Source organism: Cenococcum geophilum, assembly GCF_001692895.1.
Source record: "Cenococcum geophilum 1.58 unplaced genomic scaffold K441scaffold_33, whole genome shotgun sequence".
In the NCBI taxonomy this organism is placed as follows: domain Eukaryota; kingdom Fungi; phylum Ascomycota; class Dothideomycetes; order Gloniales; family Gloniaceae; genus Cenococcum; species Cenococcum geophilum.
This window is the reverse complement of record NW_027137591.1, coordinates 1,648,382-1,663,656: the sequence shown is the minus strand read 5'-3', so window position 1 is coordinate 1,663,656 and position 15,275 is coordinate 1,648,382. Positions and strand designations below refer to the sequence as shown.

General features: G+C 45.0%; 1 protein-coding gene across 1 annotated transcript; it reads right to left on the bottom strand.

The window, feature by feature from the left end:
* Nucleotides 1-6,719: 6,719 nt before the first annotated feature.
* Nucleotides 6,720-14,662, bottom strand: pks6 (polyketide synthase; the record flags this gene model as incomplete). Its single annotated transcript, XM_067651234.1, has 9 exons — nt 6,720-7,667; nt 7,732-8,218; nt 8,287-8,627; nt 8,694-8,768; nt 8,827-9,105; nt 9,156-12,277; nt 12,335-12,784; nt 12,842-14,037; nt 14,094-14,662. The coding sequence occupies 9 exons, from the start codon at nt 14,660-14,662 to the stop codon at nt 6,720-6,722; spliced, it is 7,467 nt and encodes a 2,488-aa protein (XP_067501790.1).
* Between the last annotated feature and the right edge of the window lie 613 nt (nt 14,663-15,275).

Sequence of the window (15,275 nt, the reverse complement as noted above, 5' to 3'; positions counted from 1 at the left end):
AGGGCGACGTTAGCTTTAACTTACTAACTAATAGTAGGGATGTTATATTAATAATAAGGCGCGTTTAATATGGGAATAGGCTATCTCGCGGTTTTACACGTAAGGTTGGGTGCAAAATTTTGGGATCTGCATGCCAAGGATTCCAGTTTGTTTCGTAAACGACAAATCTAATACGCCAAGATAGACAGATTTAGTGTAGTCTGCCACTAAGACGCGTCTATTAGCTGTATTTGTTTGCGCCTGTTTCTAGGGAGGGAATTTTTTAATAGCCTTTTAGTCTTTATTAACTTAACTATCTCTGCCACTATATCTCTTAGCTTTTTCCAATAGGCCAGACAAAGGCCTAGAACTTTGCCCTCACCGTTAGAGTCTGCATTATTATTAGATCTAACAGTTTTAACGCGCAATTCTTCTATTCTAGCTGATATAGGGGGCTTAGCAGCAGATGCGTGGGCACGTGCTCACGCAATCTGCTAAAGGCTGGCAGAATTCGGCAGAAGTGTTAGAAAGCGTCATAAAACATCCGTGGGAAGATCCCTTAAGGGAACTTGGTGGCGCGGGTGGTTTTTGTAACAAGGGAGAACTAATTGGAGTATATTTTTACTATATATAACAAGGTTCTGCCAAAAAAATCTAACTCTTACCTATATTCTCTATTACGGACTACCCAATTTGGTAATTCTTAGCAATCAATTGCAATTATTCAATTAATCAGCTAATTCTTATTAATTAGTTAATCGCAACCGGGGGTCCCTGCCTGCGATTGATTGCCTGTTGACCACGCTGGGTGAGGCTTTGAGTTTACCTTCAATGCGCACTCTCTTCTTCAACACTATCCGTCCAAAATTTAATATTATGGCCAATTGGTGCCGCCATGGCGTTGAGTTTATGGGACAAGGAGGGCGTAGTGGATATTTTAAAGACACCAAAGAGGGTGCAGACGGGAGGGTAGATACAATAGTGGGGGAAAGGGATAGCAGGAAGGTAGTGGTGAGTGAACACCATGCCAAGTCTCGTGATATTTGCTTACCAAGGCAGTAGAGAGGTGTATTCGGTGGTAGAGGACAATTTAGGAGATTTTAGTAGGTCCTTTTTGCTTACCACCATGCCAAGACTATTTATAATCTGATCACTAATCAACGGTTTAACTAGTTCAATCAATTCAATTCAATTTCAATTCAATCGGCCATCTGCTTATTAAGCTTCAATTCAATTCAATTAAGGCCTTAATTGAATTAAATTAATTGACCTAAGGTACGAGTGGTCTATATTTTCGGGTCTTAGATTTTAAACTTTGCCAAGCTAGCTTTTGATTAGTTTAAAAAATATTGCGCGTGGTAAGTTATAGCAGAATCCACGTGACGAACATTAAAATATTATGAACATTAAAATATCCTAGTATTGCGCCTTCCTTTTTGTTAATACCTCTATTTATACCAATATATATATTATAAATATAGCAGATCCTACTGTAATTAAGTGCAGCAAGTGCTATATCTATAAGCCTCGCCTTAACTTTATTAAAGACGGCCCTTTAAAGAAGCTTTTAAAGCTATGCCAGTTATATTAGTTAAAGGCACGTCTTCCCTATATACTACTTCTACCTTTACTTACTTTTCTAGGCCTCTAAATATGTTTTAAATAAGTAGAGAGCTCTTACAGAGCTAGGTTCTATTACTAAGAGTCGTCCTATAAGGCGCTAGCAAATTACTTTACCTAAAAATAATACTAAGAACGCCTTCTTGCCTTACGGCCAGAATAGCTAAGATACCCCTAAAATAGCTTAACGGCGGAAGATAATTAGGGCAATATAAAGGGAGTACCGCATTCTTAATTGGCGGGGTAAGGCTTACTCGCCTACTCCTTCGCTATATACTATAGACGAAGCTCCGTATAGTAGAAGAGGTACTTTAAATAGCCTAAATACGTTCTTGCCGGGGCTAGCTCCTATACCTACTTTACTACTAATACCTACTCCGGCTACGGCTATACTACTACCCGTTTCGGCTATTAATGGGGAGCGAATTAAGAAGTTTAGGAGTATACTATAGGCTAAATATATAGAGACGTGCAGTTATTATAAGGAGTAGTGGTTCTAAATAGGCCTAGCTATAGAGGGTAATAATATAGGTATATATAAAGCCTGCATTAAGGACGCTAATAGCCTTAAAGATCTAACCTTTTCTCCCCTATTTGGTAAAAGCAACGGGCTTAATCTAGGGCCTATTTCTGGCTTCCTATCTATACTTACCGCGGTAGAGGAGCTTCTAATTACGCGCGTATATATTTATCTATAAGTCATGCGTATACTCGGCTAGTAATATCGCTATACTGGCTATATTTGCTGCTTTAGCTAAAATACACTAAAGACTTAGAGGCAGCTATTACGGCTACCTACTAAACTTAATATACTAGTCGTAAGGCCTATGGTAATAGAGGGTAGTAAATACCTAAGTTGGTGGTTTACTAAGCGGTATACTATAAGGCGCTCTATTATAGTATAGTGGCTTTACTTTCTAAAGGTTAATCATCCTAATTATTATAATGTTAAAATATATAGCACCCGGCTTACTAGCTTACCTAAAAATAGCTCTATATTAGATTAGCTACCTTATATTAATAAGTTAGAGTCTAATTCTAGTAGCCCAACGGCTTACCCTATTACTCCTATACAACGTCCTCCTACTATTAATCCTCTACTTACCAAACTTGGCAGTAATATACTGGACGGCGAATTTAATAATAATATACTAGATACTTTAGTTCCTAATCTAATACCTAACCTTAGTAAATTAGAGCTTTTAGGTCGCGAGGTTTAATACTAATAAGACCTATAAGCGGGCCTAAAGGTTCCTACTATATAATAGATACCTCTCTCTAAGCGATTAGCTAGTTTTATTATACATAGCGCTTTTTCTACTCTGTTTCCTTATAGTAAAGCCGATTTTAATATGCTACGAAGCCATACGGTTACCCTAGCTGCGTACGCTAAGCATATGCTTAAGTATTAGGACGGTTGGTTTAGCTACTACCCCTTATTTTACTACTACGTGTTTAATCAGATTATAAAAGAGCAAGCCCTTAACGCTACCCGCTTCCTCTATAGCCGATTAAATAAAAATAGTCTATTTTTAGATAAGCTTAGTAATCTTATAAATAGTAATAGGGGTAGCTAGTTACTAAATAAGATTATACGGCATATACGGAACCTTAAGGGCACTAGACTTTACTAGAGGCAGAAGAGGAATAAGCTTACGGCTTATACTAAGAATATTAAGAGCGGGTCTCTATTCTTTATACTTAGCGCTACTAATTTATATTGGTATAATCTACACTCTTATATACCTCTATTTAACGAATATAAGGCTGCTAATAAGGCTTAGCGCTACTAGATTGCTTCTTAGAATCTTAACAATAATCCGTATATTACTGCTTACTGGCTATATTGCCGCTTCAATCTGTTTAGGAAGCACGTACTTATAGGCCTATTTAATAGCACTAACTTTTAGTCCTAATATAAGTGGTAGGTATAAGGTAGCGGCCACATATATAGCTTTTTATAGAGTTTAACAGCCCTAAGGCCAGATCCGTTAGCTATTAAATTAAGGGCGGCTTTTGCTAAGTACTAGGCTATTTTTATATCCGCAATTAATCCTAATTAATTTAAGCCTCCTAATCTCCAATATCCTTCTACTCTTAGCTATAAAGAATAGCTTAATACTAGTAAGCTTCTTACTACCTACCTTAATCGATTTTAACGGCATTATAATTATACCGAATCTTACTGCTTATAATTAAAGAAAGGCTCTACTAGAGTAAAGAAGTGCCGCTTCTATTTTCCACGCTCTCTTTATAATAAGGCCGCTGTATTAAAGGATTAAAATCTATATTACTGGACGTTCTATTTATAGCGTAATAATAAGCTTTTTAATAGTTATAATACAGCTATAATATTAGCGTAGATAGCGAATATTAATACGTTACCCACTATAAGCATATTAGTAATAGTTAACTATATAGGCAAGTATTACAGCAAAAAAGAGAAGAAATTAACTTCCTATTAGAAGTTACTCTAATTAGTACAGCCGTACGCTAATAGCCTTTATGCCTTTAGTTTGGTCGTGGCTAGGTTTATAAATAAGCTTATTACTAAACGCGATTAGTTAGCGTAGGAGGTATACTATCTACTTTTTAATATTCCCCTTTATAAAGGCTCTAGGAATATAGTAACTTTAAACTGTTACTAGGAGGATAATTAAAGCACTATATATAAGCTTAATTATAGGCAACTAAAAGGGTGTGGACTATCTAACTATAAGAAGTATAAGCGCCGCCTAGATAGGGTAGAGGACGTTACTTTCCTTAATTTTCTACTCTATTTTAATTACTCTACTTATAAGCGTTGGCTAAGAGTAAGGCCTTAAGTTATATTATACTTTCCACGATATAACGGCAATTATTCTTATTCGCCTTAGTTACTATAGTAGATCCTTACCTAGCAGTAACCAAGGCGCCTTAATCTTACTACTACTTCTAAATTAAGCAAAAGCTCTATATAGGGGGGTCCCAGGGGGTCTCCCCCTAGAAAACCTTATCTCTATATATATTAATTAAAGTCTATATAATAAAGCTCTAAAATTGATTGGCTTATCACTTATAAACTCGGGTCAAAATTTACGTTGGGGGATCAACGTTCCGCATGTTTGATTAGCAACCCTGGAACTAGATAATATAACGTATATTTGGGTGTAATAGAGTATACAAAGTGATAGAATCGTTTAAGATAGGAAAGGAGCAGTTAAAGAGGGCTAGAAAACGGTTCGGGGACCCCATATAGCTTGAGTGTGACGGGACTAGCCCGGACACCGTTTTCTACCGTTTCTGCGGCTTGTTCAGGAGTCTGTTACGGCAGATTCTGTGAGCACGTACTCGCTTGTTCGCTGCCAAGCCATAAATATTTAATCACAAGGCCCTTGCGATACCCAGGGTTGCCAATCAATCAACCACTTTCAACCGTTGATTGAATTGATTGCCAAGTTTCATTTCAACTCAAACCAAGTAGGCTCCCTACAAAGTGTATGGAGCAAGGAGGAGACTGGCAAGATTTAAGCAGGAGCTGCACTTGCACATTACTGTGGATCTAAGGTGAGTATTAGGGTTCCTAGAGATTGGCTACGCTGATAACAGTGTGCTCTATAGGGAGCAGGTCCACCAGGTGATGCTGGAGCAGTTAGATCGCATCGAAGACCTTGACCTGGCAACAAAGAGAATTGTCGATGCCATTACACAAGCATCAGGACGTCTTTCAAGCGGCGTACAATACACAGTTCGCATTGATGAGGACTGGGTGGCACGTTAGTTCCGGGGGCTCCATCCCTAAAACTCCAGTTATGTTTCAGGGCCATTGACTTTAAATTCGCCCCTAAATTCAGCGCTAGGGCTCCTTGAAAATCGGCCTCTGCACCTCCGCGCGGTGGAGCCCGGGAACCCAGCAGGAAATCATCGATGTTCCATTTGGATCGAGTCGTTGACCTGCTGGAGCTAACGCAGAGACGTCGTGTACGCAGTGGTGCTGCGGTACCCTATAGTAAGATAGGGGCAAGGAGAACTAGTCACCCTCACAACACCGCAGCTACTACCTACACGTCCAAGTCATTTTCAAATTACGGCAATTAAAAGTTCCGGCACCACCCTTCCGACAAAATTACATCCTTTATTGCGCGGCAACCAAACCGTATGCAACTCGCACGCGGGAGGCCTATAATAAGGCTCTCCTCCACCCGCCCTCAACACTACCGCCCGACAGCCTGGACAGCCTTACGCGGCTTTCGTCTTCCTCTACATCCTACCTAGAGGAGGTAGGGAACCTAGGTTGGGGCCCTAAAATAAGACACCTATTACACACCATCTGTCCCGCTGCTCCTTCGGTAGAGCAGGGTCACACAGAACTGGAGCATCCTGCAAGCAGTTGGACCGCAGGCGGCGCGCATACGTACACACAGCGGATTTACAAGAGACACTTTAGGGAGATCACAAAGGAGCAAGAAGTGGGAACAAGGCAGACAATCACGGCACGGATTTTCATTCAATATATGGTTGTAGAGGCTCAAGCGGCGACGGAGCAGAAAGGCTGTAGGGACACCCGTACGGGGGACCTGTACCTGTACGGGGATCCGCGTGGCAGAACAAAAGGTGTTTTTCCTCCCGTTGATGTGGTTAAGGGGCCTCTGGCACTGGGTTATCACCTCTCACGTTTCTCCTGGAGGTTTTTTGTCCACCTTAGCTAGGCAATGGTCTGCATGGACCCTTAAGGGACCGACATCAGACATTAAACAAGAATCAATAATAAATTCAGCGCTAAAGTTTAGTAAAGAATCCCGAGAAAAAAGAACCTAGACCTAATATGGATTAGATTTACAGTGTATCCCTGCTTAGCGTAATTTCATTGACCAAGCGGGGTGGATAAAACTTTCGAGAGCGACATCTGTAGATTGGACTGTGACGATTAGAGGAGCCATTATTAAGACAGCATCTCCAACTGATAGTCTTACAAATAAATTCTGTTGATACCATATGTAACTTCCGTGCGAGACACCCAAGAAACTCCTTATCCTGGTTTTCCCAAAATAGGAATATTCTGTCCGCCCAACTCCATCTACTCCTAATTGCTCTACTATATCCACTTGCCCCTCCTCCTCACCCATTCCCCAACCACCCACTCACTGCGAAGTCCCATTTTGTAGTGGAAACCGCCCTCTCAAACCCTCCAACGCCACTAACCCTAACCGCCCAATAGTACTCGCATCCAAAATCTCCAGCACGCTTATGTCACAACCTAATCTCTGCCTCCACCAGTTTCGTAGTTCAATTGCAACAAGGGAGTCGACGCCTAATTGGGCCAAGGAAAGAGATGAGATATCAGAAACGTCGAGAGCGGTGTCGTCTTCGTTGAGGAGGAGAAATGATCGAATCTTCGAGGAGATTGCTTGGGTTAGGATGTCGAGGCTATTACTATTGCTGTATATGACAGAATGGTCTCTGGCACACGAGGCTATGAAGGTCGCGAGGATGGATTCGGATGATGTGGTTGAAGATGACGAAGGGAAAGGGGCGGTGGAGGATTCGATGTTCCGATACACCAAGAACCGGGAGTCTCGTTGCCAGGGGAGGTTATTGTTGCTGTTATCTGATGCTCCGTTCACTAGGGAGGGAGTGTGTGGTCGGAATCCTGGGATGATCTGACTTGGATTCGTTGATCCCTCGCCGTCAAAGTTCCGAGCCTGTGATCGCACAACAGCCAACTCCACCGCATCAAGCAATTCTTTCTCAGGCAAAAAGTAACGGAAAGTTGACCTCATCCTCCCCGCCACACTCGGATTCGCTTCAGCAACGAACCCTATCTCATCAACTGGCCCGATATTCAGAACCGATGCCGCGAGACCTTGGCGACGTCGGTATGAGACAAAAGCGTCTTGGAAGGCATTTCCGGCCACGTAGTTGGATTGGCCATACCAGCCGTAGAGGCCGTTTTGGGAGGAGAAGAGGACGAAGAAATCCAAAGCCTCGGGCTGTGATAGAAGAGCGTTGTGGAGGTTCCATGTTCCGTGGATCTTTGGGGTCGTAGCAGCTTTCCACTCCTCGAAGCTCATATCGTTTAGGTTGCAGTCCTAAAAGAAGGGTTATCAGAAACTTATCGCGAAATGTGGAGGACGGCAGATGCGCAATATTTACCTTCAACTCCATAGCCATCTGCATCACACCACGGATCGGCTTCTTTGCATCCCTGACAACCCGCTCCACATCCTCTTGATTAGCAACACTCCCGCGAAACACCCGATAGCCACATCCAAACGCAGCCAACTCATTGAAGAAATCAGCCAACTTCCCGGATTTATCATCACCAGATCGAGAAAGATAAACCAGATGTCTAGCTCCTCGTTCCGCCATCCATATCGAAACCGCTCTACCGAGACCACCGAGACCACCCACTAACAGGTAAGCGGCATCAGGGTTGAAAGAAACGGAATTCCGATTAATTGATGTGGCTGTAGCTAGAGTGGTAGTATCGTTGGGCATGCTGACGACGATCTTACCAATGTGTTGGCCTTTTTGGAAGTAGCGGAACGCTTCTTCGACATTTTGGGCGGTGAAGACTTTCAGTGGGGTTACTGGTGATATTTTCCCTTCGGAGTAGAGTTGGGTGACTCTGTTCATCAGGCTGGAATGAAATGCACAATTAGCCACTTTGGTATCAATAAGCATAGAAGGTGGATGAGCATTGCGTACCTCATATTCAACACCGGATTCTCCGTAAGTATCTGCTCATAATCAACAGCATAATACCCTCTATTACGGCTGAAGTTGCTCATATCGAGTTTCCCTCTCTCTTGAATGTCTCTCTTGCCAAGTTCAGCCATGACCCCGAAATCTGCGACACAGTCCCAGGATGCATGGAGCAATTCTCCAGATAGAGAGTTCAGGACGACATCTACCCCTCTTTTGTTGGTTTTGGTCATCAAGGCATCTCTGAAAGACACATTGTGAGAGTTAAGGATGTGATCGGATGGAATGTTGTAAGTTTCCTGCAGGTACCGTACTTTTTCATCGCTGCCGACAGTTGCGAATATCTGTTGTCCGGGTTCCATGGTTAGCACGAGAGTGGTAATGAGGTGGAAGCGTGTGGATGAACCTACCTCAGCGCCAACCATTTGGCAGATCTGAATTGCTGAAAGACCTATGCCACCACAGGCAGAGTGGATAAGGACAGTCTGTGGAGGGGCTTGTCAGTGCATATGCTCTAAGGCAGCGTATGGTTAAAGAACATACGTTTCCCTTCTCAATCTTTGCAATATTCATGAGTGACAGGACAGAAGTGCAATACACGCCGTACATAGTGGCCGCCTCTCCAAAGCCAAGAGAATCCGATATCCGAACACAATTAGCTCTTGGAACAGTCGTTCGGGTTGCAAAGCAGCCGCTGCGCGTTACTACCACTCGATCGCCAACTTTGAGATCGTTGACAGCTGTGCCAACTTGAAGTACAGTGCCCGCTGCCTCGATACCTAGTTCTCCGGCTGTGATCACGCCCATAGCAACCATAACGTCCTTATCAATCAGCACGGCTTCATCAACAAAGTTGGACTGGACAATCTTACCCTGAAATTCATTCCAACAGCTGCAATGTCGACTACGACGCTATCTTCAGCCAGGTCTTCTTGCTGCTGTGGCTCCCACCTTAGCGTTTGCAAGAGGCCTTTCTTTGCAATGGTTAACTTCCTTGAGAATACGGAACTCGAAGGATACGACAATGCTGAGTTGATCGAATACCAATGATATCGGCCAATCTGTACAACGCCGTTTATGAGAGCATAGTCGTAATCAAGGGTGTCAGAGCCAGTTGCACTCTGTCTATATTTCCGGACAAAGGATGGTAGGGCGTTGAAGTTTGTTGAATCTAATGTGTTGACTTCGAGGGTGGCAAAATCGAGCCCCAGTTCGAGCCTAGCGTTTCGGGCCATGCCTAAGATTAAAGAGTGACGAGGTTCTTCGGAGTGCAATTGAGAGGTTCTGGTAAGCCACAGCAGGCTTTGTGAGTTTAGACGCGTGAGCAGACGGGTAAACTTCACGAAATTTGCTTCGGAGATGTCGAAGAGGAAGGGATTATCCACATCCAAAAGAGAAATAACGAGTTGCTCATGGCGTGGAGATTGGTTCAGATAACAGAAATCTATTGCGATGCCCTCCTCGGAAAGGGTGTTCGCAATCTGTTGGACGAGGGTTGATTCCTTTGATTGGACAAGAAGTGTCACTCTGTCCACGTCGGACTTCTCGTGGCAAGTTGGCGCTGCCACCATCAAAGCATTGATAGCGAACGGGGCAGGATGATCGTACACAGTGACATCGGTACCGGAAAATCCAGCTTGCTTCAATTCGCAATCCCATCTCTCAGGGCTGACATATGGCTTTGAAGCGCGATTATCTGCCTCTCCCAGCCACCATCCCTCGAGGCCTCCCATCACAAAAGAGGTGAAAAAGGCTTCGGAGCAGAGTTCCTGCAGGACAAGAAAGCCACGAGGGTGTACCACTTTGCTGATGTTTTTCAACGTCTGGTGTAAGGATGGTGTTGAGTGAACCACATTGTTCGCTATGATAAGATCATAGAACTCTAACGGTATGCCCTGGTCAGAGGGACCCTTTGTGATGTCAAAAGTCATATAATTGATGGCAGGGTGTTGTTGGAACTTCGTTTTGGCGCGAGAGAGAAATCCCTCGGAGATATCTGTGAAGGCGTAGGTTGAGAACATACGTTCACCAGTGGAGGAATAGAGATATGGTAGAAGTCGTGACGTGGTACTTCCCGTTCCCCCACCAATCTCAAGAATGTTGAGATTAGGTTTTTCGTGCACCAGATGCTTAAGGAAGGGACCGTAGTCAAAGAGCTCACCAAAATCATAGTATTGTGAGAGGATGTTGTCCTCGAGCAGGATCTCAAGTGGAGACACCTTATCCTCGATGATGTCGGGCAGGTGCTGGAAAATGCGAAAAACAGCTGTAGCAGCACCACTGGCCAAGCCCAAATCATCCTCGCTTTTGATTGATTCCAGATGTGAACCTATTTTCTTCAATCGTTGCTCTGATGGCAGGAGACAGTCCTCAAAATCGGACCACACTGGATGCGCATATTTCTTCATCGACTGGGCCATAGAGAGAATCCAATGGCGGTATTGTTCAAGATGTGGCCGCTTGCCGGTTATCAAGGACAGAGTTTGGGCACTTTCGGCAATGGCCAAAAGTGTGATTTGCTCTATCAGCTTCTGAATATGAGACACATCTCGTGTTGGTTGGAACAGTGTGCTCATGTCCAGATATCGTATATGAGGCATCCATTCTAGCTGTGCTCCGGATTCCAAATCGTCTTGTGGGTTGTCATTGCCGTCCTCCAAAGGGGACATTTGAAGACCTTCGCCTCGAATGACGATGTCACCATCCGCCACACCCACAACTGAGCCACAAATCCTCTTCGTCAGATCAACGTCTACCTTAATCAAAACATCAGATTTGGCAGGCCGTACGCTGAGCTCTTTGATATACGTGGGCACATATATCCCTGTTACATCTCGTGTTTTGCCTTTGCAATCTGCTACACAGAACGCCTGAAAAGCCATATCGAGAGCAGCAGGATGAACGGCATACCCACTTCCGGGTATAGTGCGATCCAAAGGAATCGTTGCGGCAGCAGTTGGCCGATCCACGGCGGCTGATATCTGCTCGAGTCTCGAAAAGGAGGGTCCGTATTTGAAGCCGACTTTTCTCAATGACTGGTACCACCGCTGCGATGACACTTTTCTGACATATATGGCGGTTTCGGCTGTGTTATTCAATCGTTCAGCATCTCCTCGAACCTGGCCACGGCAATGAGTTGTCCATGCATCGTTGTTGGAAGAGGACACCGTGAAGTCATACCACGCCGAAACTTGAGCACCCGTTAATAGGTGTGGTTTAAGGCTGGTCATGATCTCCGTTGGTTGGCCTTCGCGCAAAATCATGGCTGCCAGTATCGTGACATTCCTGACAGTATAACTCTCTGCGCCGACAATTTGGCGAATAGCTTCCCCGGCAATGGTAACATAGCCTGCTCCAGGGAATACAATGTTGGATCCAACCTGATGGTCACAGATCCATGGCACATCGCTAAGTCGGAGGATGTTCCGCCAGGCAGGCTCCAGCTCATTATTTTCCAGAATTGGTGATCCCAGGAGATCATGACGTTGAAACTTGCGGAACCGCCAGGACTTAGATACGCGACTCTCTTTCCAATAGCGCTCATAATGCCATGGATAAGTCGGGAGGTCCGTCAAAACATTTCCGCTCGGCATCACAGCACTGAAGTCAATGTCGGCACCATTACAGAACAGACTACCAACCGTGTTCAATAGGCTCTCATGAGAATCAGCATCCCGAATGAGGGTTGGAATGTATGATGCATGCTTTCCCGCTGAAGATGCCCGAAAGCATTGACGTAATGGACCACGAAGAGCTGCATGCGGTCCAATTTCAAGAAACACTTTCCGCTGCGATGACTCTTCAAGGATTCCGCGAACGGCTGTGTTGAACAAAACTGGAAGTGTTAGATTTGCTTTCCAGTATGAAACGTCAAGAACGTCATTATTAGTCAGCCATCTACCAAAGGTCGTGGAGTAAAAGGGGACTTGAGGAGCGTTGCATCGTAAGTCACTTAATGATTGTGCGTAGACATCTGCAATCTCTTCCATATGGTCTAGTACAAGTCAGTCTTGGATCTGAATAGCCTTTGACTAGGTGTATGTGGACTTACGCGAATGATAAGCCATATCAACCTTCAAGGTACGGATAAAAGTCTCCGGCTTATCAAACTTAATATCTGCAACTATTTGCTCGAGCGTCTTCTCGTCACCTGACAAGGTCACATTGCTCGGGCTATTCTCGCAGCCAATAGTTACACCATTTCGAAGATATGGCATAACTTCAGCTCTGCCCAGTCCAACCACTACCATCCCACCACCACGAGAACTGTCAGGTAAGCTTTGGCCTCGTCGATAAGATAATTGGATTGCATCCCTCATCGAGAGGGCGCCACTTGCATATGCAGCTGCAATCTCGCCACTAGAATGTCCGAGGACGACGTCCGGTTCGACACCCCATCGTCGGAGTAAGTTGACCATCGCGATTTGAAGAGCGATGCAAAGAGGTTGGGAAATGACACCTTTCAGGAAGGAGTCTTCATTCAGAGGGTGCAAGATATACTCTGTATAACAACCAAATCAGTACCCCCTAGAGAAACGATGTCGAGATTCGCACGTACCTCTGATTGACCATGTAGGTGGTTGAGGAAGTCTAGCCAACTCTTCGTCGAATTTTCGAAGGTCTTCATCAAAGCTAGGGAAGTTTTCGCAAAGGGTCATGCCCATTCCTGCGTATTGGGCTCCCTGACCTGTGAACACAAACACGATCTGAGGAGTCGAAGAGGAGTTGATAGGCTGGGACGCCGATAATATCCCCTTTCCATCACCAACACAGAAAGCTCGATGTTGGAGGTGCTCTCTGCGCGTACCTAATGTAAAAGATAAATCTGCCACGTTGCGTGGTTCTGCTCTTAAGTACGTGTCGTAGTTCTGCATCATTTGTTGGAGAGACTCTGGGTGGTGAGCAGAGAAAACTAATAGGCTTGGAGATGTCTGCCGCACGTCAGAGCCGGGCCGCAAAGACTGCCCACTCCGGACCCCAAACGAGCTTGTCGATTCGAGGATAACATGCGCGTTTGTCCCGCCGAGTCCGAAAGAGTTAACACTTATTCTTTCTCGCCTGCTCGCTGGCCAACGCACCGCAGTTGTTGGGACAGTAAGCTTCGCTTCCTCGAACGGGATCTTCGGATTTGGCCTGTGGAACTTTATATTAGGAGGAATCATTTTGTGCTCTAGAGCAAGAATGGCTTTGATGATGCTCGTGATACCGGAGGCGCCTTCAGAATGACCAACGTTGGGTTTCACTGATCCAATATGGACACCATGCTGGCCAAATACTTTCGCAACAGCTCCCGCCTCGATAGGATCACCCACGAAGGTTCCCGTCCCGTGAAGCTCCACAAATCCTGTATCAGATGGATCCAAGCCGGCTGATCGATAAGCGTGCCGTATCAACGCCTCATGAGCGTCACCATTGGGATTCGAGAAAGAGGAGCTCCTCCCATCTGAGTTCGAGGATGTCGACCTAATTACGGCTCGAATTGTATCTCCGTCAACAACAGCATCGCTCAGCTTCTTTATGTACAGAGAGTTCACTGCTTCCGCTCTTGCATACCCGTTTGCGCTCGCATCGAACGTTTTGCACGATGCATCCGGGGATAGAGCGCCGACCTCGGCCAAGCCAGTCGTGTTTGTTGGTGATAATATTAAGTTTGCCGCTGCTACAACCGCCGAAGAACAATCGCCTTGTTGGAGGGCTTGACAAGCAGAATGGAGGGCCACTAGGGAGGCTGAGCAGGCGGTTCGAAATGTGACACTGAAGTCTTGTTAGCTAAATGAGTAGCAAAACCGAAATGTCCATTTCCGACACACCTAGGCCCTCTGAAATCATACTCATAGGAGATTCGATTGCTTGCTGCAAAATCAGACGAACCTGTCATTCGATACGGCCCAAAATCTTGCGTATCTTTCCTCCGTAAATCTTGCCAGTCTTCACCAAATGTCCCAACAAAGCAACCAATATTTTTACCACTCCAAGTTGTCTCCCCAGCATTCTCCAGACACTCTCGTACTATCTCCAGGAGCTGCCTCTGCACAGGGTCCAAATGTTCTATTTCGGATTTCCCCATAGAAAATGCGGTAGGATCGAAATCCCGGAGGTCGTGGTCCAAAAAGTATCCAGCATCCACTGATGCGGTCCCGGGCTTGGCCGAGAGATCGTAGAAGGCATTTGCATGATAGCGATTTCGCGGTATAGGGCCTCTAGCGTCTCGTCCCTCGATGAGAAAATCCCAGAGTGCCTCTGGAGAATATATGCTCCCAGGTAGCCTCAAGGCCATACCGACCACGGCAATTGGCTCATTGGGGACAGGTGTACTACCGATATGATTGCGCTTAACGTTATTATGAACCCCATTCGGGACTCCGTTTTGTAAACCCATATCGCGGCCTATGCGTATCCGGATGTAGAGCTATTAGTGACTGGTTCGCCGGGTCTCTCATGCGATAGCGCAGAATAGCCAATCATCTAAGGAATTTCCACTGCAATAGAGATATCGTATATGTCACTGCGATAACGAATTTGCAGGAAAGAATGGGGTATCTGTACCGTTGAGATGGTTAGACGTCACGGAAACTATGGAATGAATAGATCGCAGAGCTATACCCCAAATAAGAAATATATCATTAAATTGCAGTGCTTTAACGGCGATTCGGTGAATAAGAGTTTCAACGGGGTAGACTGATAGAAAGAGATGCTTCCAAATACTTGGTGGTGGCAATCGCTTGGATCACCGAAAATGACGGCCAAATGCGAAGAAGGCCTGGAACACATCTCTGAGGCACAGGAAATTCAGGAACACTACAAAAATAGCAGGCAAGCTTGAAATAGTGGCAGACTAGCCTGCTATGACTAATCCGTAAGCATTGCCTACTAAGTCAACCGGTGCTGTAACACAGTCAGATTGATACTGGAATGTGTTGCTTGAACGAATGGTACGATACGGACTTGTAACCGGAGCTCGGCAGAGCGATGCGGTCAGAGTTCGTCGTGCT